The 26,603-nt window shown below is 43.5% G+C and overlaps 1 protein-coding gene across 6 annotated transcripts in view; it reads right to left on the bottom strand.

Moving 5' to 3' along the window:
• Window positions 1-26,603, bottom strand: part of SULF2 (sulfatase 2) — a 696,319-nt gene that overhangs the window by 155,464 nt on the left and 514,252 nt on the right. For all 6 annotated transcript variants that reach the window (XM_072110535.1, XM_072110536.1, XM_072110534.1 and 3 more), the window contains 2 exons: window positions 14,939-15,161; window positions 14,747-14,843 (listed from right to left, as the gene is read on the bottom strand). In XM_072110535.1, coding sequence (XP_071966636.1) covers window positions 14,747-14,843; window positions 14,939-15,161 — 320 coding nt within the window. The remainder of the gene's footprint in view (window positions 1-14,746; window positions 14,844-14,938; window positions 15,162-26,603) is intronic.

Below are 26,603 nucleotides of genomic sequence, written 5' to 3'. Positions count from 1 at the left end.
GGCCTCAAGCAATGGGTAAGTGCGGGCCATTTTAGGGCTTGTCACTTCCTGTCACTTCCTATCAAAGACTTGGTTCGGGAGGATAGGGGTTCTTAAAATGAACGTTCTACCACGTCTTCTTTATCCCTTCAAGGCCCTACCTATCAGAGTCCCTACTAGCTTCCTAACCTCGGTACAACAGCTAATCTCGACCTTTGTCTGAGCCTATAAATTCCCAAGATTGCAAAGAAAGATCCTATACCTGCTTAAGAGAGAGGGGGGCGTGGCGCTCCCAGAAATCACCCAATACTATGTGGCCTCAAGCAATGGGTAAGTGCGGGCCATTTTAGGGCTTGTCACTTCCTGGTGGACGGACAGTGGCGAGGAGGTGAAGACTAAGTCTCCCCCCCAAATCGGTTAGCCGGTCTCTAACAGGGTTTGAGGGGCTATGCACACCAAAAGGTCAGACTAGGGGTATCCTCTCACTGACATAAAACCCTCTCTGATATCCCCCCGCAGGATTATGTTCCATCATACATGACCAAATGGGAACTGGACCTGACACTGACCCTCTCTATAGAACAAAGGGAAAAGATCTACGAACTGGCGCACAAATCCTCAGTTAGCACGGCCTACCAGGAGACAAACTATAAGTTACTAACCAGATGGTACAGGGTACCCCATGTACTTCACAGGATGTTCACAGACGTTCCCCAGATCTGTTGGCGCTGCAGTGCAGAGGAGAGCACGCTCCTGCATATTTTCTGGAGCTGTCCCTCACTTGTTCCGTACTGGACGTCAGCACTGGAAGGTGACGTGCGAGGATTTGCGAGGTGACGGGCAGAGAGCTGCGCGATGATCCCGCCTAGGTTCTGTTACATCATCATGAGATTTCCCTTGTCACGTACCAGAAGTCCCTGGTATGTCACCTTCTGAACGCATCTAAGGCCTGTATCTCGGTCTGCTGGCGTTCCCCTTACCCTCCCTCCTTGCACCAGTGGTTGGGCCGTGCCAATGAGTTGCAAAGGATGAAGAGTCTCCTGAATACTGATCCGAAGAGGGAAGCCCGCTCTCAAAAAACATGGTTCCACTGGGTCTCTTTTGTGGCATCTCCGTGCTATCTGGACCTAACAAGCTCAGTCCTGCTTCAGGTAACAGATAGTGAATCCACCAAGACCTGAGCTCCAGGTAGGTAAGGGGAGGCACGACTCTTTCTTTTTTACTTCTCCTTCTCTCCCTCCTCTTCCACCTTTTGTCCCTCTTCTTCTTCTTTCTGACTCTCCCTCCTCTGCTATTCCTTTTTTTCCTCTGTGTTATTAATGAGATTTCAGATAATGTATCTAACTTACAGCGAAGTTGCCTCGTTAGACAATAGTACATGGATCCTCTGTCATTGTGAATTTGACATTCTGTACTGGAAATTGTCACACTACATAAATGTAAAAACCCACCGTTCACCCCCTCCCCTTTCCCAAACGGGTGCATACTGGTGCCTTCGTTGTCTTTCCCTTTTCTCTCTTGTTTTGTATTGTTTTGTTTTGTTATAAAAATTCATAAAAATGTAAATATGAAAAAGAAATCACTCCAGAAACTATGTGGATTTTACACAGATATCTTCCTCTTCACTTCAACAACAAAAAGTACCACTATATATAGAACCCCCAAAATGGAAACCCTGGGATTGGAGCAGAAATCACTCCAGAAACTATGTGGATTTTACACAGATGTCTTCCTATTCACTTCAGCAACAAAAATAACTGCTATTTGGGGTATAGAGATCCCCCAAAACAGGCACGCTGGGAAAGGAGCAGAAATCAAAAAGGAAACTATGTGGATTTTAAACAGATTTCTTCCCATTCACTTCAGCAACAAAAAATAATTGCTATTTGGGGTATACAGATTCTCCAAAACAGACACCCTGGGATAGGAGCAGAAATCGCTCCAGAAAATATGTGGATTTTACAGATTTCTTCCTCTTCACTTCAGCAACTAAAAATAACTACTATTTGGGGTATACAGAACCCCCAAAACGGACACGCTGGGACAGGGGCAGAAATCACTCCAGAAACTATGTGGATTTTACACAGATTTCTTCCTATTTACTTCAACAGCAAAAAAGAACTGCTATTTGGGGTATACAGATCCCTTAAAATGGACAGAAATCACTACTGACAGACACTCTGGGATAGAAGAAGAAATCACTACAGAAACTATGTGGATTTTACACAGATTTCTTCATATTCATTGCAGCAAGAAATGAAATATACAAATTGGGATATACAGATCTGCCAAAACGTACAGCCTGGGATTGGAACAGAAATCACTCCAGAAATTATGTGGATTATACACAGATTTCTTCACATTCACTTCAGCAATGAAAAATAATTGCTATTTGGGGTATACAGATTCCCCAAAATGGACATCCAAGGAAAGGAGCAGAAATCGATCCAGAAAATATGTGGATTTTACTCAGATTTATTCCTATTCCTTTCAGCAAGAAAAAGAATATGCAATTTGGGGTATAAAGATCCCCCAAAATGGACACCCTGGGATTGAAGCACAAATCACTATAGAAAATATGTGGATTTTACACAGAATTCTTCCTATTCACTTCAGCAGCAAAAAAGAACTGCTATTTGGTGTATACAGATCCCCCAAAATGAACACCCTGGGATTGGAGACTATGTGGATTTTATACAGATTTCTTCCTATTCACTTCAGCAAGAAAAATAAATTGCAATTTGGGGTTACAAGATCCCTTAAAATGGACACCTTGGGTTAGGAGCAGAAATAACTACTGAAACTAAGTGGATTTTACACAGATTTCTTCCTATTCACTTCAACAACAAAAAAGAACTGCTATTTGGGGCATACAGATTCCCCAAAACGGATACCCAGGGACTGAAGCAGAAATCACTACTGAAACTTTGTGGATTTTACACAGATTTTTCCTATTTACTTCAGCTACAAAAAGAACTCCTATTTGGGGTATACAGATCACTCAAAATGGATACCCAGGGATACGAGCAGAAATCACTCCAGAAATTATGTGGGTCGAACCCCGCAGTGGCTGCTCAAAGTAGGTCTTAGAGGGAATGACAACTGCCCCAGATGTGGAATGGAGGGAGCGCACTTAATGCACATGATGTGGGAATGCCAGAAGTTAGGGCAATTTTGGAAGGAGGTGCTAAACCTTATCTCTCGAGTATTCAGAATGGATCTGCCAGCCACCCCAACTGTATGCTTATTAGGAAACATAGAGGATGATAACGCTGCAGAGGGCACTATATTAGGAGTAGGCAGAATGCTTTACCAAGCCAGAAAATTGATAGCTATGTATTGGTTACGCCCCGATGCCCCAGGCATTGAGACATACAAAAAAAAAATGAACAACATAATTAGGTTGGAAAAAGGTGTTTATTGCAAGAGAAAAGCAACTACAAAATTTGAATATATATGGGGTCCCTGGATAGACACTCCTGGTCTTCCATCAATTCACCTACAACGTAATCCGTTGACTGCCTTTCTTTGAAAATCTATGGTAAATGTGAAACCACTTTATATTGTGTATAGAAACATGTATAAGCTGTACCTTTTGGAAAAAATAATTGTGCAGGTTATTGTACATTATGCAAATGTCTGGACGGGTTGGGACAGGGTGGGTTTGTATGTCTTTCTACGGGTGGGGGAGGGGGGAAGGTGGGAAATGTTTGTTTGTTAATGTTAAAAACTGAAAAAAACTCAATAAAAAGCTTTGATTTAAAAAAAAAGAAATTATGTGGGTTTTAAACAGATTTCTTCTTTTTCACTTCAACAACAAAAAAGAACTGCTATTTGGGGTATAGAGATCCCCCAAAACGGACACCTTGGGATACGAGCAGAAATCACAACAGGAACTATGTGGATTTTACACAGATTTCTTCCTCTTCACTTCACCAACAAAAAAATATTTAATTTGGGGTTTACAGATCCCCCAAAACAGTCACCCTGGGATAGGAGCAGAAATCACTCCAGAAATATTACACATTTTTCAAACTATTCACTTCAGAAACAAGACGGAACTGAAATTTGTGGTAAAACGGATACCTAGGGATTGAAGCAGTAATCACTCCAGAAACTATGTAGATTTAACACAAATTTCTTCCTATTCACTTCATCAAGAAATAAAATATGCAATTTGGGGTATACAGATCCCCCAAAACAGTTTTTGGAGTGATTTCTGCTCCAATCTCTGGGTGTCTGTTTTGGGGGATCTGTATACCCAAAATTGCATATTTTATTTCTTGCTGAAGTGAATAGGAAGAAATCTGTGAAAAATCCATATAGTTTATGGAGTGATTTCTGCTCCAATCCCAGATTGTCTATGTGGATTTTTCACAGATTTCTTCCTCTTCACATCAGCAACAAAAAAGAACTGCTATTTGGGGTATACATATCCCCTAAAATGGATACCTGGGGATAGAAGCAGAAATCACTACAGAAACTATGTGGATTTTACACAGATTTCTTCCCATTCACTTCAGCAACGAAAAAAAAAACTGCGATTTGGGGTACATCCATCCCCCAAAACGGACACACTGGGATAGAAGCAGACATCAAAACAGAAACTATGTGGATTTTACACATTTTTCTCCCTTTTCACTTCAGCAACAAAAAAGAACTGCTCTTCGGGATACACAGATCCCTCAAAACGAACACCCTAGGATTGGAGCAGAAGTCACTCCAGAAACTGTTTGGATTTTACACAGGTTTCTTCCTATTTAATTCAGCAAGAAATAAAATATGCAATTTGGGGTTTACATATCCCCCAAAACAGAAAACCTAGGATAGGAGCAGAAATAACTCCAGAGACTATGTGGATTTTACAAAGATTTCTTCCTATTCACTTCAGCAACTAAAATAATATGCAATTCGGGTTATACAGATCACCAAAAATGGACATCTTGGGACAGGAACAGAAATCACTCCAGAAACTATGTGGATTTTACACAGATTTATTCCTATTCTCTTCATCAACAAAAAAATAACTGCTATTTGGGGTATACAGAACCCCCAAAACGGACACCCTGTGACAGGGGCAGAAATCACTCCAGAAACAATGTGGATTTTACACAGATTTCTTCCTATTCCCTTCAACTGCTATTTGGGGTATACAGATCCCTTAAAATGGACAGAAATCACTACTGAAGCTAAGTGGATTTTACACAAATTTCTTCCTATTCAATTGAGTAACAAAAAAAAAAGAACTGCTATTTGTGATATAGAGATTCTCCAAAACGGACACCCTTGGATTGGAGCAGAAATCACTACAGAAGCTATGTGGATTTTACAAAGATTTCTTCCTACTCACTTCAGCAACAAAAATATGCTGATTGTGGTCAACAAAAACCCAAAACTGCAACCTGGTCCTGGAGCAGAAATCACTCCCGAAACAATGTGGATTTTACATATTTTTCTCCCTATTCACTTCATAAACAAAAAAGAACTGCTACTTTGGGATATAGAGAAATCTATGTGGAAATCTATGTGGAAATCTGTGATTTTACACCGATTTCTTCCTATTCACCTTAGCAACAAAAAAAAAAATGCAATATGGGGTATACAGATCATGCAAAATGGACACCCTGGTTTTGGAGCGGAAATTACTCAAGAAACTATGTGGATTTTGCACAGATTTCTTCCTATTCAATTCAATAACAAAAAAGAACTGCTATTTGGGATATAGAGATTCCCCAAAACGGACGCCCTGGGATATCAGAAGAAATCACTAGAAGCTAATGTTTTTACACAGATTTCTTCCTATTCACTTCAGCAACATAAAAAATATGCTAATTGTGGTAAAGAGAAACCCTAAAAAGGACACCCTGGGACTGGAGCATAAATCACTCCAGAAATGATGAGGATTTTAAATATTTTTATCCCTATGCACTACAACAACAAGAAAGAACTGCTACTTAGGGTATACAGATCCCCCAAAATAGACAGCCTGGAATAGGAGCAGAAATCACCCCAGAAACTATGTGGATTTTACACAGATTTCTTCCTATTCAATTCAGCAAGAAAAACAAAATGTTATTTGGGGTATAAAGATCTCCCAAAATGAAGACCCTGGGATAGGAGCAGAAATCACTCAAGAAACTATGTGGATTTTACACAGATTTCTTCCTATTCACTTCAGCAACAAAAAAGAACTGCTATTTGGTGTATACTGATCCCCCAAAACGGACACCCTGGGATAGGAGCAGAAATCACTCCAAAAACTATGTGGATTTTACACAGATTTCTTCCTATTCACTTCAGATAGAAAAAAAAATGCAATTTGGGGTAACCAGATCTCCAAACCGGACACCCTGGGATTGGAGCAGAAATCACTCGAGAAAATATATGGATTTTACACATGTTTCTCCCTATTTACTTCAGAAACTAGAAAGAACTGCTATTTGGGTTATACAGATCTCCCAAAACGGACTTACAGGGATAGGAACATAACTCACGCAAGAACATATTAGGATTTTACAATGATTTCTTCCTATTCACTTCAGCAACAAAAAAATTGCAATTTGGTGTATACAGATCCCTCAAAACGTACATCCTGGGATTGGAACAGAAATCACTCCAGAAACTAGGTGGATTTTACACAGATTTCTTCCTATTCACTTCAGCTAGAAATAAAATATTCAATTTGGTGTATACAGATCCCTCAAAACGTACATCCTGGGATTGAAGCAAAAATCACTCCAGAAACTATGAGAATTTTACACAGATTTCTTCCCATTCACTTCAGCAAAAAAAAGAACTGCTATTTCGGGTATAGAAATCCCCTAAAACGAACACCCTGGGATTGGAGCAGAAATCACTCCAGAAACTATGTGGATTTTACACAGATTTTTTCCTATTTCCTTCAGCAACAAAAAAGAACTGCTATTTGGGGGTATACAGATCCCACAAAACAGACAACCTGGGATAGGAGGAGAAATCACTTCAGACACCATGTGGATTTTATACAGATTTTTTCCTATTCAATTCAGCAAGAAAAAAAAATGCGGTTTGGGGTATACAGATCCCTGAGAACGAACAGCCTGTGATAGAAATCACTCCAAAAACTATGTGGATTTTACACAGATTTCTTCCTATTTATTCACTTAATCAACAAAAAAAGAACTGGTATATGGGATATACAGATTTCTTCCTATTCAATTCAGCAAGAAAAACACAATGGGGGTCATTTACTAAGGGCCCGAATCGCGTTTTCCCGACGTGTTACCCGAATATTTCCGATTTGCGCCGATTGTACCTGAATTGCCCCGGGATTGTGTCGCACGCGATCGGATTGTGGCGCATCGGCGCGCGACGGAAATCGGGGGGCGTGGCCGAACGAAAACCCGACGTATTCGGAAAAACCGCCGCATTTAAAACCCGAAAAAGTGTCGCTTGGTGACCGCTTACCTTCACTTGGTCCGAGGTGGTGAATTCCGGCGCGTGGAGATGACTTTCAGCGCAGCAGCGCCACCTGGTGGACGGCGGAGGAACTGCCTTCATGAATCCCGGCCGGACCCGAATCCAGAGCAGAGAACGCGCCGCTGGATCGCGAATGGGCCGGGTAAGTAAATTTGCCCCAATGTGATTTGGGGTATACAGATCTCCCAAAATGAAGACCCTGGGATAGGAGCAGAAATCACTCTAGAAACTATGTGGATTTTACACAGATTTCTTCCTATTCACTTCAGTAACAAAAAAGAACTGCTATTTGGTGTATACTGATCCCCCAAAACGGACACCCTGGGATAGGAGCAGAAATCACTCCAAAAACTATGTGGATTTTACACAGATTTCTTCCTATTCACTTCAGATAGAAAAAAAAATATGCAATTTGGGGTTACCAGATCCCCCAAAACGGACACCCTGGGATTGGAGCAGAAATCACTCGAGAAAATATATGGATTTTGCACATTTTTCTCCCTATTTACTTCAGCAACTAGAAAGAACTGCTATTTGGGTTATACAGATCCCCCAAAACGGACACCCTGGGATAGGAACAGAAATCACTCCAGAACATATTAGGATTTTTCACTGATTTCTTCCTATTCACTTAAGCAACAAAAAAATGTGCAATTTTTGTGTACAGATCCCTCAAAACGGACACTCTGGGATTGGGGCAGAAATTACTCCAGAAGCTAGGTGGCTTTTTTTTTTTTTATCATTATTTATTATGAGTAATTAAATGTGACAAAATAGTAATAAACATAGATTTGAGATATAGGACTCGCAGGTCCCAACAGTGTAACATACATAACAGAGTGTTACATCAGTTTCAAGGAAAACAAATAACCCACAATTTACAGATCTCCCACAATGTTCAACCAATCTTTTAAAACACCTATATGGTAGGAGCTACAGCAAGAGCTCCTGCATACTCGAACCTTACAGTATGTCATATGTTAATCAGAGACCGTTGGATTAACCTGTTACTAGAGGGCAAGTGACCTAGTGAACAGAATAACATAACTATAGGGGAATATAATTGGGGGGTAGGGGGGGGGGGTAAAGGATGCATGGGAAAGTCTACCAGAGCAGTCTAGTTGAAAATAAGTTGCGGAGGCAAATTATGTAAAGGTGTTAAATTCAGAAGATTGTCTAAAAGTGAGCCAGGGGCCTCAAAGGGTTGTGTTAGTTTCTTCAGTGTTGTGAGTTGAGGCAGTTAGTTCTTCTAGGCTATGTAGCAGAGTAATCTCACCGAACCAGTCTGACATCGGGGGGATTCGGGTGGTTTTCCACAATCTTGGAATGAGAGATCTTGCTGCTATTAACATAAATCCCATCCGTAATTTTTTTGGCTTTGGTGTTTGGTGTGGGGAAAATTGATAGGAGTAGAGCTGAGAGGTCATCCTCCAACTGGACTCCTGTCAATTTATTGATTAGTATGCGCACCTGAGACCAGAATGGGCGGAGTAAGTGACAGCCCCACCATATGTGCGTCATTGTACCTGGGGCCTGAAGACATCTCCAGCAACGGTCTGAGCAATTAGGGTATATAGACCGTAATCTGGAGGGCACCCAGTACCAACGTGACAAGATTCTTCTAGTTAGTCTCTTGGGATTTACAGGAGATGGATAATTTGTGGCATAGTTCAAATGCTTTGGACCAGTCTTCAAGCCCAAGCTCAAGCTTTAACAAAAGGAATGTCGCGTTTGCTCCAATTATCCAATAGTAGCCCGTATATCTGGGAAATTGAATGTGGGATCGGGTCCTGTGCTGTACACAAGGACTCGAAAGGTGTCAAGTCTCTATGAAGGCCTACTGTAGGTTTGATAACTGTAAAAATGTGCCAATTGGTTGTATTCCCATAACTAGGTGGATTTTAAACAGATTTCTTCCTATTAACTTCAGCAAGAAAAAAAAAATGCAATTTACATGTCCCCCAAAACGGACACCCTGGGATTGAAGCAGAAATCACTCCAGAAACTATGAGGATTTTACACAGATTTTTTCCTATTTCCTTCAGTAACAAAAAGAACTGCTATTTGGGGTATAGAGATCCCCCAAAACGGACACCCTCGGATTGGAGCAGAAATCACTTCAGAAACCATGTAGATTTTATACAGATTTTTTACTATTCACTTCAGCCAGATAAATAAATTTGCAATTTGGGGTATACCGATCCCCCAAAACGAACTCCCTAGGATAGGAGCAGAAATCACTCCAAAAACTATATGGATTTCTTCCTATTCACTTCTCAACAAAAAAAAAAAAAATTGGGGCTTACAGATCCCCCAAAACGGACACCATGGGATAGGAGCCGAAATCACTCCAGAAATGATGTGGATTTTACAAATTTTTCTACGTATTCACTTCAGCAATAAGGTGGAACTGCAATTTGGGGTTAACAGATCCCTCAAAATGGATATCCTGCGATTGGAGCAGTAATCACTCCAGAAACTGTGTGGATTTTACACAAATTTCTTCCTTTTCACTTCAGCAAAAAATATAATATTTAAATTGGGGTTTACAGATCCCCCAAAACGGACACCCTGGGAATGGAGCAGAAATCACTCCAAAAACCATGTGTATTTTTTACACATATTTTTCCTATTCATTTCACCAACAAAAAAAACTTCTATTTGGGATATACATATCCCCCAAATTGGACACCCTGGGATTGAAGCAGAAATCACTCTAGGAACTTTGTGGATTTTAGGGTGCATTCACACGTACTATGCCTGCCGTATGGGCATACTACTGTGTGCTGGAGGTGAGGAGGAGGTGACCCCTCTTTCCTCCATAGAAAACAGCGGCGCACAGCCGCATGTATGTCCCTGTGAACGGCTGTGTCAATGAACTCTTACACAGATTTCTTCCCATTCACTTCAGCAACAACAAAAGAACTGCTATTTGGGGTTTACAGATCCCCAAAACGGACAACCTGGGATAGGAGCAGAATTCACTCCAGAAACTATCTGGATTTTATACAGATTGCTTCCTATTTACTTCAGCAAGAAAATAAAATTGTGACTTGGGGTATACAGATCCCCCAAAACTAATACCATAAGATTGGAGCAGAAATCACTCCAGAAACTATGTGGATTTTACACAGATGTCTTCCTATTTACTTCAACAACAAAAAAGAAGTTCTATATGTGGTATACAGAGCCCCCAAAATGGAAACCTTGGGAATGGAGCAGTTATCACTCCAGAAACTATGTGGATTTTGTATAGATTTCTTCCTATTCGCTCCAGCAAGAAAAAAAAACTGTGATTTGGGGTATACAGATCCCCCAAAACAGATACCCTGGGATAGAAGCAGAAATCACTACAGAAATTATGTGGATCTTACACATTTTTCTCCCTATTCACTTCTGCAACAAAACGGAACTGCAATTTGGGGTAAACAGATCACCCAAAACTGATACCCTGGCATTGGAGCAGTAATCACTCCAGAAACTATGTGGATTTTAATCAAATTTCTTCCTATTCACTTCAGCAAGAAATAAAATATGCAATTTGGGGTATACAGATCCCCCGAAAACAGACACCCTGGGATAAGGGCAGAAATCACTCCAGAAACTATGTGAATTTTATACAGATTTTTTCCTATTTACTTCAGCAACAAAAAAGAACTGCTATTTTGGGTATACATATCCCCCAAAATGGACACCCTGGGATAGTAGCAGGAATCACTTTAGAAACTATGTAGATTTTATACAGATTTCCTCCTATTCACTACGGCAAAAAAAATAAAAATTGCGATTTGGGGTACACAGATCCCCCAAAATGAACACCCTGGGATAGGAGCAGAAATCACTCCAGAAACTATGAATATTTTACACAGATTTCTTCCTATTCACTTCAGCAAGAAATAAAATATTCAATTTGGGGTATACAGATCCCCCAAAACGGACATCCAGGGATAGGAGCAGAAATTACTGTAGACACTATGTGGATTTTACACAGATTTCTTCCTATTCACTTTAGCAAGAAATAAAATACCCAACTTGGGGTATGCAGATCCACCAAAACAGACATCCTGGGATTAGAGCAGAAATCACTATAGAAACTATGTGGATATTACACAGATTTCTTCTTTTTCACTTCAGTAACAAAAAAGAACTATTTGGAGTATTCAGATCCCCCAAAACGGACATCCTGGGATTAGAGCATTAATCACTATAGAAACTATGTGGATTTTACACCGATTTCTTCCTATTCACTTCAGCAACAAAAAAGAACTGTTATTCGGGTTATAAAGGTCCCCCAAAACGGACACCCTTGGAGCAAAAATCACTATAGCACAGTACAGAAGCTGGATGCTACAGATAGCACATACAGTGTGAAATGGCGAGATTGAAAATGGCTGCCTGTATTTATAGGGCTGTCTGACATCACATAAGCCTTACAGTCGCTGATTGGCTTATAGTTCTGCACATGTGATCGAGGGTGTTCCTTTCTCCTTCCCAGAGTTCTCTGCCCCATGTAACACGTTGTGCTCGCGCCCATTTTGGTAATAAAGGAGGAAAAAAAACTTGTTCCCACAAATAACAGCAACCTTCCGATTCTTGACGAATCAAAATTCCCTGAAATTCGTTCCAAATTCCACTTCGTTCAAATCGATTCACCCATCTCTAGTGTCGGCTCACCATGCTGTGAGGTCTGTGAAGGAGCACAAAGGTGGGGGCCAAGAGCTGAGCAGTCTGCAACACAGACAAGTCACATGTTGTTTTTTTAAATACATCCAAACCAAAGCCCAACCCCTAGTACTACACAGAGGACTATGCCAGGTAAGTTATAATACAAGAAGAAGGGGGAAAAAAATAAAAGAAAATCCTTTTTAAGGGTAAAAAAATCTTCTTGGGAACTTTATTAAATACATCGTTTAAAAGGGACATCACAAAAGGGGAAATGATGCTGGTGACGCGTTTCCGACAATGGCGATTAGCCATACTTAGTCATACCTGTTATAACATTCATCATGAATAGTTTTTTATGGAGGAGAATGCCACCGGAAACATGGTGATGGGCGGGAAGGAGGTGTGTTGGTAGGAGGTCCCGAAACAAGTCACACAACTTTATGTGTGAGGGGAAACCCTGACGTCAGCTGAACACTCACATGACACAAGAGACAGAGAACATGAGAGATCTCGTTAGAATAAACAAGCTTTTAACTGGCCAACCCCTTTAAATACAGAATTTTCTCATCTCAGAATTATTTATGATTATTCTGGTTATGGACTTATCTTGGGGGGGTGGGGGGATTTCTGACAGAGATGGTGGATGTTTAACATTTTGTACTGTCATTAGTGCATTTGTATATTCCCCCATTAAGTTTAGGATTAATGGGTGAATATCAGAAGGTCAGCTGGATTAAAATACTTTGACTCCAGTGGAAGGACATAAGGAAATTAGAGACAATCCAATCATGATTACAGTTTAGCACTGCTGTTTAGGAGGGAAGCAGGATATATAAATACTGAAAGGCGACCCATCCCCAAAAAGTGTGGTTGGTGTGTGAAACAGGACAATGCAGGGTCCATGATTTACAGACCAAACATGACTGTGTGGAACTACCCTAACACTGTCTGCATGTTCAAACTTGCTTACAAATTTCCTTTCATATAAGTCCTACTGGACCTCGTAAATCCATACTTTTTAAATTGACAAACTTTGGGGTAATCCAGAGTAACCAGAAATCTTTAGTACTAAAGATAGATAGTATAGTGTTTGGGTTCTATGTTTGACACATTTTGAATAATTGCAATATGTACCAGATCTGTTGACCAGACCCCATCATAAATTTTACATATAAGAAATAAGGGCCTGTCTATGAAGGTAAATATACATACTTTCCATAGAATGTTATAAATCAATACTGCAGATAAATATACTTTATAAAAAAAAAGCATGTTCCTTTTCTTCCTCCTGCCTCTCCCCCTTATTTTAGCACTCCTGGTAATCAGGAGAGAAAGCCGATTTACACAGAGAGCTGAGAGGTAAATGAGAGAGAAATGAGTTCTGACTATTTAGATAGGATAGTCTTATCATCGAGGCAGAATCATCGAGGAGAAAATTATCTAGTTATGGAAATAATTAAGCTGTCTTGTCTCAAGAAGGTTTTTAGATACAATGCTCACAGCAGGAGAATGAGGCAGGAAAAAAGACGGTGGATGTTTAACATTTTGTACTGTCATTAGTGCATTTGTATATTCCCCCATTAAGTTTAGGATTAATGGGTGAATATCAGAAGGTCAGCTGGATTAAAATACTTTGACTCCAGTGGAAGGACATAAGGAAATTAGAGACAATCCAATCATGATTACAGTTTAGCACTGCTGTTTAGGAGGGAAGCAGGATATATAAATACTGAAAGGCGACCCATCCCCAAAAAGTGTGGTTGGTGTGTGAAACAGGACAATGCAGGGTCCATGATTTACAGACCAAACATGACTGTGTGGAACTACCCTAACACTGTCTGCATGTTCAAACTTGCTTACAAATTTCCTTTCATATAAGTCCTACTGGACCTCGTAAATCCATACTTTTTAAATTGAGAAACTTTGGGGTAATCCAGAGTAACCAGAAATCTTTAGTACTAAAGATAGATAGTATAGTGTTTGGGTTCTATGTTTGACACATTTTGAATAATTGCAATATGTACCAGATCTGTTGACCAGACCCCATCATAAATTTTACATATAAGAAATAAGGGCCTGTCTATGAAGGTAAATATACATACTTTCCATAGAATGTTATAAATCAATACTGCAGATAAATATACTTTATAAAAAAAAAGCATGTTCCTTTTCTTCCTCCTGCCTCTCCCCCTTATTTTAGCACTCCTGGTAATCAGGAGAGAAAGCCGATTTACACAGAGAGCTGAGAGGTAAATGAGAGAGAAATGAGTTCTGACTATTTAGATAGGATAGTCTTATCATCGAGGCAGAATCATCGAGGAGAAAATTATCTAGTTATGGAAATAATTAAGCTGTCTTGTCTCAAGAAGGTTTTTAGATACAATGCTCACAGCAGGAGAATGAGGCAGGAAAAAAGACAAAGAGAACCTGCTTTCCTTTGTGCATTAAATTACAAATTTCACTATAATCACCTGCTTTATTAATTTCTGAAATTAAAAAAATAGATTACATGCCATCCATACCCACCTGTTTGCCTATTTTGCTATTTTTACCCTATTGGGCCAGGGTGTCAGCTTTGCAGGGTGGTTTTCCATAGTGTGTTGCAGGAGCAAAACAAAGGTCTATGTGCAATATATGTTCTTACCTCATGGTCAATGTGCAGCCTGTGATCCTTCCAGGCCTGCAGAGACTTGTAGAGGTCCAGGTCACAGTTTACAGAGCTGTTAGGAAGGATATGGCACCTGCGAATGGAGTGTGACATTACACATAGGAAGACTATATCACCATTTAGTTACTGGTACTACAGCTACAGTGTCTCTGAGGCTCGACCTCTCACCTGTGTGTCACTTTCACAGCCATGGGCACAACCAGCTCATTTGTAATCCCACCAGTTCCACTAAAGTCATCAGTGTCCTTATCCTCTCTGTCCAGCTCAGGTAGATAATGTTTGGTAAATTCCTTCTTCTGAAAATCATTATTTTCCTTCTCAGTGTCCATGTCAATTACACCACTGGACAAAGAGCGAACCGAGCGATTCCTCAGGTAATTGACATTGTACTCTGCAAAAACAAAAAATAAGCAGAAAATATCATATGGAATATAAAAATTGCCATGAAAGGAACATCTACATGTGAATCTTTCTTAGTAGCTGGCCACTTAATAGCACCAAAAACCAATACAGTGCCACTTTCTTCATCCACAACCTGTATTAAGCAGATACTATATGAAGCCTCCTCTGAATGCACATTATGGGGGAGATTTATCAAACGAGTCTGAGAGCAGACATGTTCTAGCTACTTATGGCAACCAATCAGAGCTCAGCTTTCAGAGCTCTGAATGGTTGCCATGGGCAACTAGACAAATTATGCTATCAAACACTTCTAATGAATGTGCATGGCATGTGATAGCAGTGGGCGATTAATTAAATGAATTCCCCCATTATGTTCAGCCATATTCAGATGTTTGAATGTCTGAATTGTGAAATTGATGTTAACTCCACCCTGGCCACACTCTTAATTAAATAGATTCTTCATAAAACACAGCTTGGGTTATAGTTTGTGTGTAATAAACAGAGTAATACTTCAATCTTCTTTACTTCAAAATGTAGCAAATCCATACATATAAATAGCACTTGAATGAATGATTCAGTCACCATTTTAAGGTACCACGGTGAAACACACAGCTTCTATCCACATTGTATTGCACATGTTAGTGGCTCACTGAGACTGCAAACACAAAAACAAAACATATTTTCTGAAAAATAAAATTCTGCTGCTTTTGGGTGAGATGGGGAGAGGTGGACCATCACTGGGTGTTGCTGGAGCAGTCACCGGGCGCATCTCCCCCGGATGCTTGCTCCACACAGTAGCCTGATATTGTCAATAGGTGGTGGCTAAATCCTATAACTCAGAGGGACCTTCTGATGTCATTGTGCCATGTGGCATTCCGAAATCACGTGACTCATTGACGGCAGTAGATCCTTCTGCAGAGCACGCGCAGCATCACTTTATCCACTGATGGCTGCTAGATCCCCACAGTAGGAGGCATGGCAAGGATGATGAGGGGTTACAGAGGTTTAGGGTGCTAATTCCAGAGTGGAAAGTCTAGGTAAAGATGGCGTCCTGGGTTATGTGTGTCTGTGGGGGGGGGGGGGGGTATTTGTGATGGAAGATGGCGGCTGTGGGGTTGCAACGGGATGGTGAAGATGACGGCTGGGGGAGGGTGTAGGGGGTTGAAAATGGCAGCTATGTGTATGTGGGGTAGGTGAAGAATGGCAGCTGGGGGTATGTGTGAGTATGTCTGCGCTGTGTCCTCCCCCCAGACACTCTGTCCGCTTCCCCTCCCCACCACTAGGTGCTGTGTCCTCTACCCCTCCCCCCCTTTAGACGCTAAGTCCGCTACCCCTGCCCCCCCCCCCCAGGTGCTGTGTCCTCTGCCATCCCTGCTAGGAGCTGCGTCCTCTGCCCCCCCCCCACTTCTAGGCGCTGTGTCCTCTACCCCTATCCTCCCACTTAGGCCCTGAGTCCTCTACCCCTTCTCCTCTTAGGTGCTGGAGGGGTCACAGGGCTACTGCGGCAGCAGAGAGGGGTTAGGGTTTAAGTTATTGGGTGGGGGAGGGGGTAACATCCCATGTGCCCAAATATGGTTCCGATATATATATTTACTGGATCCATTGTTCTTTTCTAGTGGTTGAGGGGGTGGTGTGTACCACAATCTATATATTGTGGCAATCTCCACCCATCCCCTCAGCCCAACTACCAGGAAAACAGGGTATACACTTCCCTGTATACAGGTGCTACAGCAATAAAGTAATACAATGCAATGAGATTAAACCCAACACAGGAGTAATGCCCCAAGCGTATCATCTAACACGCAGGGGCATCTGCAAAGCATGCGGTCTCACTTTAAATACATGTGGCAGCCTAAGTGTGGAACAGTGAACCAATATTTAAGGCAAGACCGCTTGCTTTGCAGATACCACTGACGAAGCCTACGTGTTAGGCGATACGCGTGGGGTGTTACTCCTGTGTTGGACGGCCTCTGGTAAAATTCCTCCATGTATTACGGTTTTTACCTTTCTCTATGTGACTTCTTACCCATGTGGTCACTACCGATGTGCTGGGTTTATATTTAATCTCATTGCATTGTATTACTGTATTGCACCATTTTGTAGCACCATTAATTAATTTATACTCGCTCAGCCACATTATTGTATTTACTCTTTCATTTTATGATGTCACATTTGTATTATGAATATACATTTTGCCTGTCCATACACATTGGGTTCCTTGTTACCCAGATCAGTGTTTTTAATTGTTTTTAAACAAATAATTTTTTGCTCAATAAAATTAATTTCTATAGTACCGTATATACTCGTGTATAAGCCGAGTTTTTCAGCACAAAAAATGTGCTGAAAAACCTCATCTCGGCTTATACACGAGTCAATAATAATAATAAAAAATTAATACTCACCCTCCGGCTCCCGGTCCTCGGCGGCGGCTCCCGGTCCTCGGGGGCAGCTCCCGATCCTCTGCCGCGGCTTCTCTCTTCTATCTTCACGTGCCGGCAGCCGCGTCTATGCGACTTGCCGGCGGGCGCACAATATGATGTAGCGGTGTCGCCGCTGATGATGTCATCAGCGGCGACACACCGCCGCATCGCGCTGTGCGCCCGCCGGCAAGTCGCATGGACGCGACTGCCGGCACGTGAAGATAGAAGAGAGAAGCCGCCGCAGAGGATCGGGAGCTGCCGCCGAGGACCGGGAGCCGCCACTAAGCATCAAAGGTGAGTATCGTCGGAGGGTGAGTATTAAGTTTATTTTTTTATTATTCGCTAGGCATACTTTTTGGGGGCAGGCTGTATACTTTTTGGGGGCAGGCTGTATACTTTTTGGGGGCAGGCTGTATACTTCATGGGGGCAGGCTGTATACTTCATGGGGGCAGGCTGATTGTATACTTCATGGGACAGGCTGTATACTACAGGGGCTGGCTGGTTGTATACTACAGGGGGCTAGCTGGCTGTATACTACACCCTCGGCTTATACTCGAGTCAATAGGTTTTCCCATTTATTTTGTGGTAAAATTAGGGGTCTCGGCTTATACTCGGGTCGGCTTATACTGGAGTATATACGGCATATGCGCATCATCTTTCCTTTTTGAATACAGTTTCAGAGAAGATTAGCATAAATGCACAACCACTCCCTTGCTGCAAGGCTTTCTTTCTGACAGTAGAGAAGATTAGAATCATCAGTTAGCAGAACTGATATTTCTATAATAATGGGGACTAGAAGCATGGTGATAAGTACTCTTTACTATACCCTTGGCCTCTGAGGCCAGTAGTAGACTGCAGGAGGATATCTTGTCCTGGTATTGAGGGAATATTCCATTGTGCCACATGGAAAAAAGTTGAATAAAGCTATATAAAAAAAAATAAAAATGTCCTTTTATTTTTTTCTCACATCAGTTTCGTGAAAAAATGCGGAATTTAAAAAACGAAGTGTGTCGCAAAATCAAGCACTCACATGCAGCGAGAAGAACCAGGTAAACTCCGGCGGACCTAAGAGCAGCAGCGACACCTGGTGGACATCGGGCGCACGACCTTAGTGAATGGCAGGAAGACCCGAATCCTCTATGGGGAACGCGCTGCTGGATCGCAACAGGACCGGGTAAGTAAATCTGCCCCAATGTCGGTGTCTATCCAATCAGTATTAGGAGTGGGGCACAGGAGTCCAAGTCCTGGGAACAAAGTGCATCATACATCTAATACAATAAATACATTAAATACATCATAGAATTGCTATACTATAAGGAAGCTGTGAGTCTACATGACATTAGATGAACCAGAAGCAAGTTTGCTACACTTTACACAAGGACTAATTGTTTGCTGACACTATAGGGCCTTATTTAACAGAAGCATCTGAGAGCAAAACTGTTCTTGTTGTTCAATGCAACAATTCGCAGCTCAGCTTTCATTATACAATCTGCTGTGGGAAATGACCTTCTCATTATATAATAGATAGAAAAGATCCTTCTGGTTATAGGAAATAGTAATTTCTATGTGAGACGGCTAAACCCCATAACTCAGAAGGACCTCTCCTACATCGGACCTTCTCACTATACAATAGATCCCCATCAAGAAGGCATAGAGAGTCTCAGCTTGGGTTCACAAGTTGTGCAGGGACTTTATTACTCAGTGCTCCTTGCACTTTGCACTTATGCCAATACAGTTTGTCACGGAAGGGTCTAAGGTGGTCTAAGGTGTTCAGGGAAGGCCCTGGCATAGGCTACTTACCTCTGGGACAGAAAAGACCCAGTCACAGTTAATATTACCTCCTTCTTCGCTGAGTTCTGGTTCATCTTCGAGGAACCTGAATGGGGGTCTTATCTGTCAGTTATTATGTGGTTCAGTTCCGTACACTGGCATCTGAGCTAGCCTGAAACCGGTTAAAGATGCACTGTCTGCACGTGACCTGCCATCTACCATGAGTGGTTTCATTTCTGTAGCCACTCAGATAGAGATCTGGTTTATTGAGAGCTTTGAGGAGCACCGTCTCGAACAAGTCCAAGTCAGTACCCAATGGGGCAAATTTATTTACCAGTCCCTGCACTATCCACAACGAAAATGCATAGCTGCCACGATTCACTACCAGCGTGTGCCTGATATCCTGCATCTGTCGCTTCCCTTATCAGGTCACCCTCACCTTCTTCTTCCTGGTGTATGTAAGTGCTTGGCTTGCAACACAATTTAAATGTTAAATCCTGTGGTTTGTCCGAATCGGCCAGATCGTCCGACGACACGCCCCCCGACGCATGAAAGCTGGAAAATGCAGCAGCGGAACCCTTAGTAAATAAGCCCCAATGTCTCCCGCGCCTGGCTCCTGCCTTCCACAGACCACTTCAGCCACCTGCTGTGTCTGCTGCACAGGAACCGATGCTGGAAGATAGAGCTTGGCTGTCTTTTTTTTTTTATATAATTGTGTTTTTATTATTATTTTTCAAAAATATTTAACAAACAAGTTATCATGTACAAATATCACATAAAAATTTTCCAATAATAAAATAATTAAAAGACAAAAGAGAAGGGATCTATTTCCCCGTGGAGTATCAACAGTGTAAATATCCTGTTTGCGTATCATAATGCAAAATCCAGCAGTAACATATGCCTACTATATTAAAACAAATACCAAAGATGGCATCATATCAATGCTTAACCATTCTGAAGAGGTTGGGAAAAAGGGTACGGACAAAGACAAAGTCATTCATACTCACTACGACAACAATTACCACTTGGGAAGACACTAAAAGGATGGCCCTGTCACTCTCCTCCTCTTGCTCGTTCCTCAATCCAGTAGCGGTCCCATCGATCCCAGGTTTTGTCAAACTGTGGAATACGATTGTTCAGGGAAGCGGTCAGATATTCCATACTGCGAGTTTCTCTAACCCTAGAGAGAAGATCCATTCGGGAGGGGGGGGGCTTGTCTCTTCCAAAACTGCGCTATCAGACATCTCGCAGCTGTGAGAATGTGTAGGCTCAGTTTTGTGGTCGCCTTGGCCATGGGGTGTGGAGAGACGTTCAGCAAGTGAAATAATGGGGAGAGTGGGATATCCACCTCTACAACCTCCCAAAGGAGAGTCTTTACTTCCTGCCAAAAAGGCTGCAACAATGGGCACGTCCAGAAGATGTGTTGAAGAGTACCTCCAACTGAGCCACATCGCCAGCAAGTATCTGGTGTGTCTGGGAATAATCTGTGCAGCAAGGATGGGGTATGGTACCACTGCATCAACAGTTTGTACTGGTTCTCCTTATGTGTAGCACACAGGGAGGTCTTAGCCGCCCTATGCCAAATCAGTCGCCAAGTGTCCTGAGATATCGGCCCCCCCACTATGCTCTCCCACTTGGCCATATACGGGTGTGCAATGAGCTCGTCTGGGCTGGGATGGAGTAGTATCATGTAGATATCTGATATGAGTCCAGATGTTTGGGTCGCAGTTTTGCAAATGTGTTCAAACGTAGTGGGTGCCGAGTCTGTCTCAGCACTGTCCAGGGATTGTAAAAAGTGTCTAATTCGAATGTAGTGAAAATTGGCCGCCTGTGGGAGATGGAATTTATCCTGTAGGGCTGCAAAGGGCAAGATCTTCCTATCGCGGTAATCCACAATATCTGCAAATCTAAATAAACCCTTCTCATGCCAGGGTTTAATTTCCTGCCCAGCCCCAGCTTGTTGCATGAGGGGAGTGTGTAAAAAGGATTGCATAGGGGAGCACTTGGACACCAATGGGAACCTGGCCAAACAGGCCCTCCATAACTTAATCGTGAATGAGATAGGGCCTAGTTGGGAATCAGGCAGCGCAGGCGCCTCTTTGGGCCAAAGGTAGGAGTTAGGATGAAAGGGGGCCAGCCACAGTTTCTCTATCTCCATCCACTTAGAGAATGCCAGTAGGGTGGACCATGCAGGAATGCGTCTCAAGTGTGTTGCCCAGTAGTATTTGGTTATGTCCGGCACCGATAGGCCGCCCCTGGATTTGTGAGAGAGTAGAACAGACCTGGAAACTCTGTGTCTCTTTTTCGCCCAGATAAAGTGCAATATTGATGCTTGCAGGGACCTCAGAGCGCCCAACGGCACCGCTACTGGCAAGGTTTCAAAAAGGTACAGCAGCTTAGGCAGAATAGTCATTTTGACCGCTGCTATCCTGCCAAAAAGAGAGAGGGGGAGACTGTTCCAGTTATTAAGGAGAGTCCTTATTTCCTGAAAACTACCAGGAAAATTCTGCCCATACAGTGTATTGTAAGAGGGGGTCAGAAGTATCCCCAGATACTTAATAGCGTCTGCTTTCCAATTATATCTGAATGTGGCCTTCAATTGGTCTACCAGCGGTTGGGTAGAATTGAGGGGCAATGCCTCCGTCTTTGAGGTGTTCACTTTATAGCCCGAGAGACGGCCATATTGTTGTAGCCTCGCTTGTAGGTTGGGTAGGGAGATTAGGGGCTGAGTGATGGTGAGCAGGATATCATCTGCGAACAACGACAATTTAAATTCCTTGTCTCTAACCATAACGCCATGGATATTGGGGTCTAGACGGATAATGGAGGCCAAGGGTTCAATGCAAAGAATAAAGAGGAGGGGAGAGAGTGGGCAACCCTGACGTGTACCATTCTTGATCCGCAGAGGTGGGGAGGACGCGTGTGGGAGCTTAATTTCTGCTGTGGGATTTGAATATAACTCCCTCAGAGCCTGGAGAAAGGGACCCTTTATTCCTATGTGTTCCAGGACTTGAAACATAAAGGGCCAGCTGAGGCGATCAAACACCTTCTCTGCGTCTAAACTGAGAATTAGGGCCTGATCTTTTTGCTTATTAATTACATCGATAAGATCAATTGTTCTCCTCGTGTTGTCGCCACCTTGTCGTCCAGGTACAAAGCCCACCTGGTCCTTATGGATTACCTGAGGAATCCACTGAATCAGGCAATTGGCCAGTAGTTTTGTAAATATTTTTAGGTCTGCGTTTAGAAGTGCAATCGGCCTATAATTAGCACAATCGGTTGCATCTTTCCCAGGCTTGGGGATAAGGGTGATATAGGAATGGGTGAAAGTTGTAGGCATGGGTTCACCTTGTAAGAACGCGTTAAACACTTTTGTCATATGTGGCAGCACCACAGGGGAGAAGGTCTGATAGTAAAGATATGTGAGCCCATCTGGGCCCGGGGATTTCCCATTTGGCATTTCTTTGATCACCTCCTCTATCTCATCCGACGTTAACTCTGAGTTGAGCGTCTCGATGGCCTCTGAGGGGAGTCCCGGTAGGGAGCAGGAGCTCAAGAAGTCCGAGAGCAGCGTTTTTCTAAGGCCCTCATCCAGGGGTAGAGTATTTGGCAGGGAATACAGTTTGGCATAAAATTCTTGGAAGCGAGAAGCAATCGCTCTTGGGTCATGTAATAGATTTCCCCGGGGATCCCGTATAACATGGGGAGTTTGGTGCTCTCTCTTCTCTCTCAATTGTCTCGCTAGGAGAGAATGGTGCTTATTGGCCTGTTCGTAATACCGTTGCCTAGTAAACACTAGTAATTTCTCTACCTCTTGAGTCTGAACCTCTCGCAACTGCTCCCTAACCTCAATTAACTGTTGGAGTCTCCTCCTAGTGGGTTTGGCTAATAGGGCTGCCTCTTGCTTACCAATCTCCTTTCTCAATTCCTTTTCCAGATGGACCCTGTTTCTTTTCAATCTGGTTCCCTGTTCTATACAATGGCCTCTGAAGACCGCCTTGTGAGCTTCCCATTTCATAGGGATAGAGGGGATTGAATCCTCATTAAGCTGAAAATATTCCCGTAGTGCTCCATTTAACTCCTCCTTGATCAGGGGTTTCTTAAGAAGGGATTCATTTAAACGCCAATGACATGCCCTCGTTGTGGTATGGCCCTCACTAAGCTGTAATAGGACTGGCGCATGGTCTGACCACGATATGTCTCCCACCTCTGCGGAATGCATCATTCGCAAGAATTGGATGTCTCCAAACCAGTAATCTATACGAGTATGGGTGCCATGTGGTGCAGAGTAGAAAGTAAATGAGCGGTCGCCCGGGTTGCCCACTCTCCACAAATCATATAAAGCAAACCTCCTGATGACTCTACGGAAAGCCGCTGAAATAGTGCTCTGTGATCTAGTAGCGGGATTGGGGTCGATAGCCAGCCGGTCCATATTTTCTGAGAAGATTACATTGAAGTCCCCTCCTATCAGTAGGGGTGCTGCTGGGAGTCTGGCTATTTTATTCAGGACCTTGGTAATGAAGCGGACCTGCGATGAATTGGGGGCGTAAATATTGCATAAAATCACAGGCGAGCCGAACATTTTGCCCTGAATAATGAGAAAGCGGCCCATGGGATCCGCAGTTACTGTCTCAGGCACTATGGGGCACGAGGTGGAGAACAGGATCGCCACTCCTGCTTTTTTGTTCTCTGTAGATGCCATATAAGATACCGGGTAAAGGTGCTTAGCAAAATTAAAGTTCCCCGTCGTATCATAGTGTGTCTCCTGCAAGAACACCACATCTGCTCTACTCCTCTTTAGCTCATTAAGCGTGAGACGTCGCTTGCGAGCTGAGTTGAGCCCCTTTACATTGAGCGTCAAAAGCTGAACCATGGTGAGTTAGCTAACCAATACTCTTGGGCAAGGTACGCTGTCTCCCCTGAATAGGATGTAACTGGACAAGTTCTGTGTTAGGAGGGGGGGGAGGGAGGTAGGAGAGGCTAAGTGTGGCCTTTTCTCCCTAAAGCCCTAGAGTGACTGTACTAAAGGGTGTCAGTGTACAGAAGCCTAGAGCGTCAGAGAAACCCGCAGAGGCAACAGGGGGGGGCGACAGGGGAAAGGACAAACCTTGCACTCCACAAGACAAACAGTCAAGACAGATAAAAAAGAAAAAACAACAAAAAACCTCCCCGAGAGAGAAAAAAAAAAGGGGGGGGGGGTAATAAGAAAACAAGGATAAATTCCTTATACTATAACCAGGGAGAGGAGAATCTCCTGGCCCTAGTGCAGGTCTATTCAGCTGGTCTACCCCTAAGATGGGGGAGTATAGTCAGCTGAACCGGTTTCACCACCTCCTGTATCAACCCTATGCCAGGGTCAGAGGGCGGGATCCGGAGTAGACCCACTCGGTGGGGAAAAACGTGGCAATAGAACCTAATAGAGGAAAAAAGAAAAAAGCATCAAGTGTAGTTCTACACCAAAATAGAAACTGAGATATATCTCTAACTATCGAGACACTAACCCCGGTGCCCTTGTGCAAATTACATTTGAATTCACAAAGGAGGGGAAGGGTACCCCAAATCAATGCAAATATGGGCAAACATAAGACCCCCTTCAAACAAGTATAATAACTATAAAGGATATATGTTCAGCAGATGTTCCTCTCTAATCATAAGAGTCCTGGGATGGAGCTCTGGTTCGCGGCCTTCGTCTCTTCTGTTGCAGCTGGGTCTTATTCTGCGTTTGTCGCATCTGGGGGGGAAGGTCCCCCCAGTCGTCCAGTCGTGGAGTCGGGATGTTCCAGATGTCGCAGAATTCCTGCAGCTCCTCCATCGTTGAGAGCGTCGCCGTTATTCCATCTTTAGTGGCCGACAGGGCAAAAGGAAAGTTCCAGCGATAGGAAATGTCGTGTTGACGTAAAATGTCCAGCAGCGGCCGTAAAATCCGTCTCTTCTGAAGGGTGATCCCAGAGAGATCCTGATAAAGCTGTATGTTATCCCCATTGAAAGCAAAATTCTTTTTCTTCCGCGCCGCAAACATGAGGCGCTCCTTTAATTCAAAGTCGTGTACACAGCAGACCACGTCCCTCGGATTTCCTCCCATTACTTTAGGCCTCAATGCTCTATGAGCTCTGTCAAGCTTTACTTGCGTTTCCGGCTCCCCCAATAGTGTCGAGAAAAGCGCTTGAAGTGTGGCACGGACATCTTCTTTACCTTCCACCTCCGATAGGCCCCTCACCCTTATATTATTACGCCTTCCTCTATTGTCGAGGTCTTCCAGGTGTCTGGCCATGTCTTGTAGTGTGACAGAATGAGAGTGCAGGGTATGTTGCGTATGTGCAATCTGGCGCCTTGAGTCCGCCTGTCCAGCTTCTAGGTGGTCAATTTTCTGCGTCATGCCCTGTATGTCACGCCGTATCTCCGAAATTTCAGATCTGAAAGCCTCCTTCACTTCAGCAATTAAAGATTTAAAGTCCTCTTTGGTAGGGAGATTCTGAAGATGAGTGTGCCAGAGTGGTTCTGATACCGGTGGTCTCTTGACCGCCATTTCGTCTGTGCCGAAGTGCTCAGGCGATGACGCCCATTCTGGGGAAGGTGCAGCGTAGCGGGCAAGAGTAGGGGTTGCACTTAGCTCATCTTCCGTAGCTTGGGACCGGAGGATAAACGGGATTCCAGGAACAAATTCCCCAGGCTGTGGGAGTTGGGGGGATCTCAGTGGGATGTTCTCAAGATGCCGCCCCTGTCCTTCGCTTTCAAACTGACCCTCATCCATAGGGTCGTGTTCTTCTTCAGAGGTCTGCAGATGTTGCAGGTTAGGCTGTTTTAGATGGAGGGGCGACCCCCCCTCAGTGTGGGGTGGGCTGCCTTTCTGGTCAGGATTCTGCGGAGGTGCCCCTTTAGTCTGGCGCTGCCGCGCCGCTGCAGTCTGGCGCTGCTGCGCCGCTTCATTCTGGCGCTGCTGCGCTGTTTCATTCTGGCGCTGCTGCGCCACTTTATTCTGGCGCTGCTGCGCCTCAGGAGATCCGCGCTGTCTGTCTGGCTGCATGCCAAGATGGCGGCTCGGCGCGGCCTGAGAGGCCCGGACTGGATCGCCGCGGGCCACGTGTGGAGGCGGCGCGGCGGTGGATACCGCGGATCCCCGCTTACCCGCTGCGGGCGTGGGTGCCATGGTGAGGGCGTCTGTCGGCTATGGCTGGTTCCTCGGCAGGCCGTCGGTTCTCTGGGCAGCACGTGGTCCTGTGCTGGCTGCTGCAGAAGAGCG

Source organism: Engystomops pustulosus, chromosome 6, assembly GCF_040894005.1.
Source record: "Engystomops pustulosus chromosome 6, aEngPut4.maternal, whole genome shotgun sequence".
In the NCBI taxonomy this organism is placed as follows: domain Eukaryota; kingdom Metazoa; phylum Chordata; class Amphibia; order Anura; family Leptodactylidae; genus Engystomops; species Engystomops pustulosus.
Note: the sequence above shows the minus strand (reverse complement) of the source record. Positions and strands in the feature narration are given on the sequence as shown.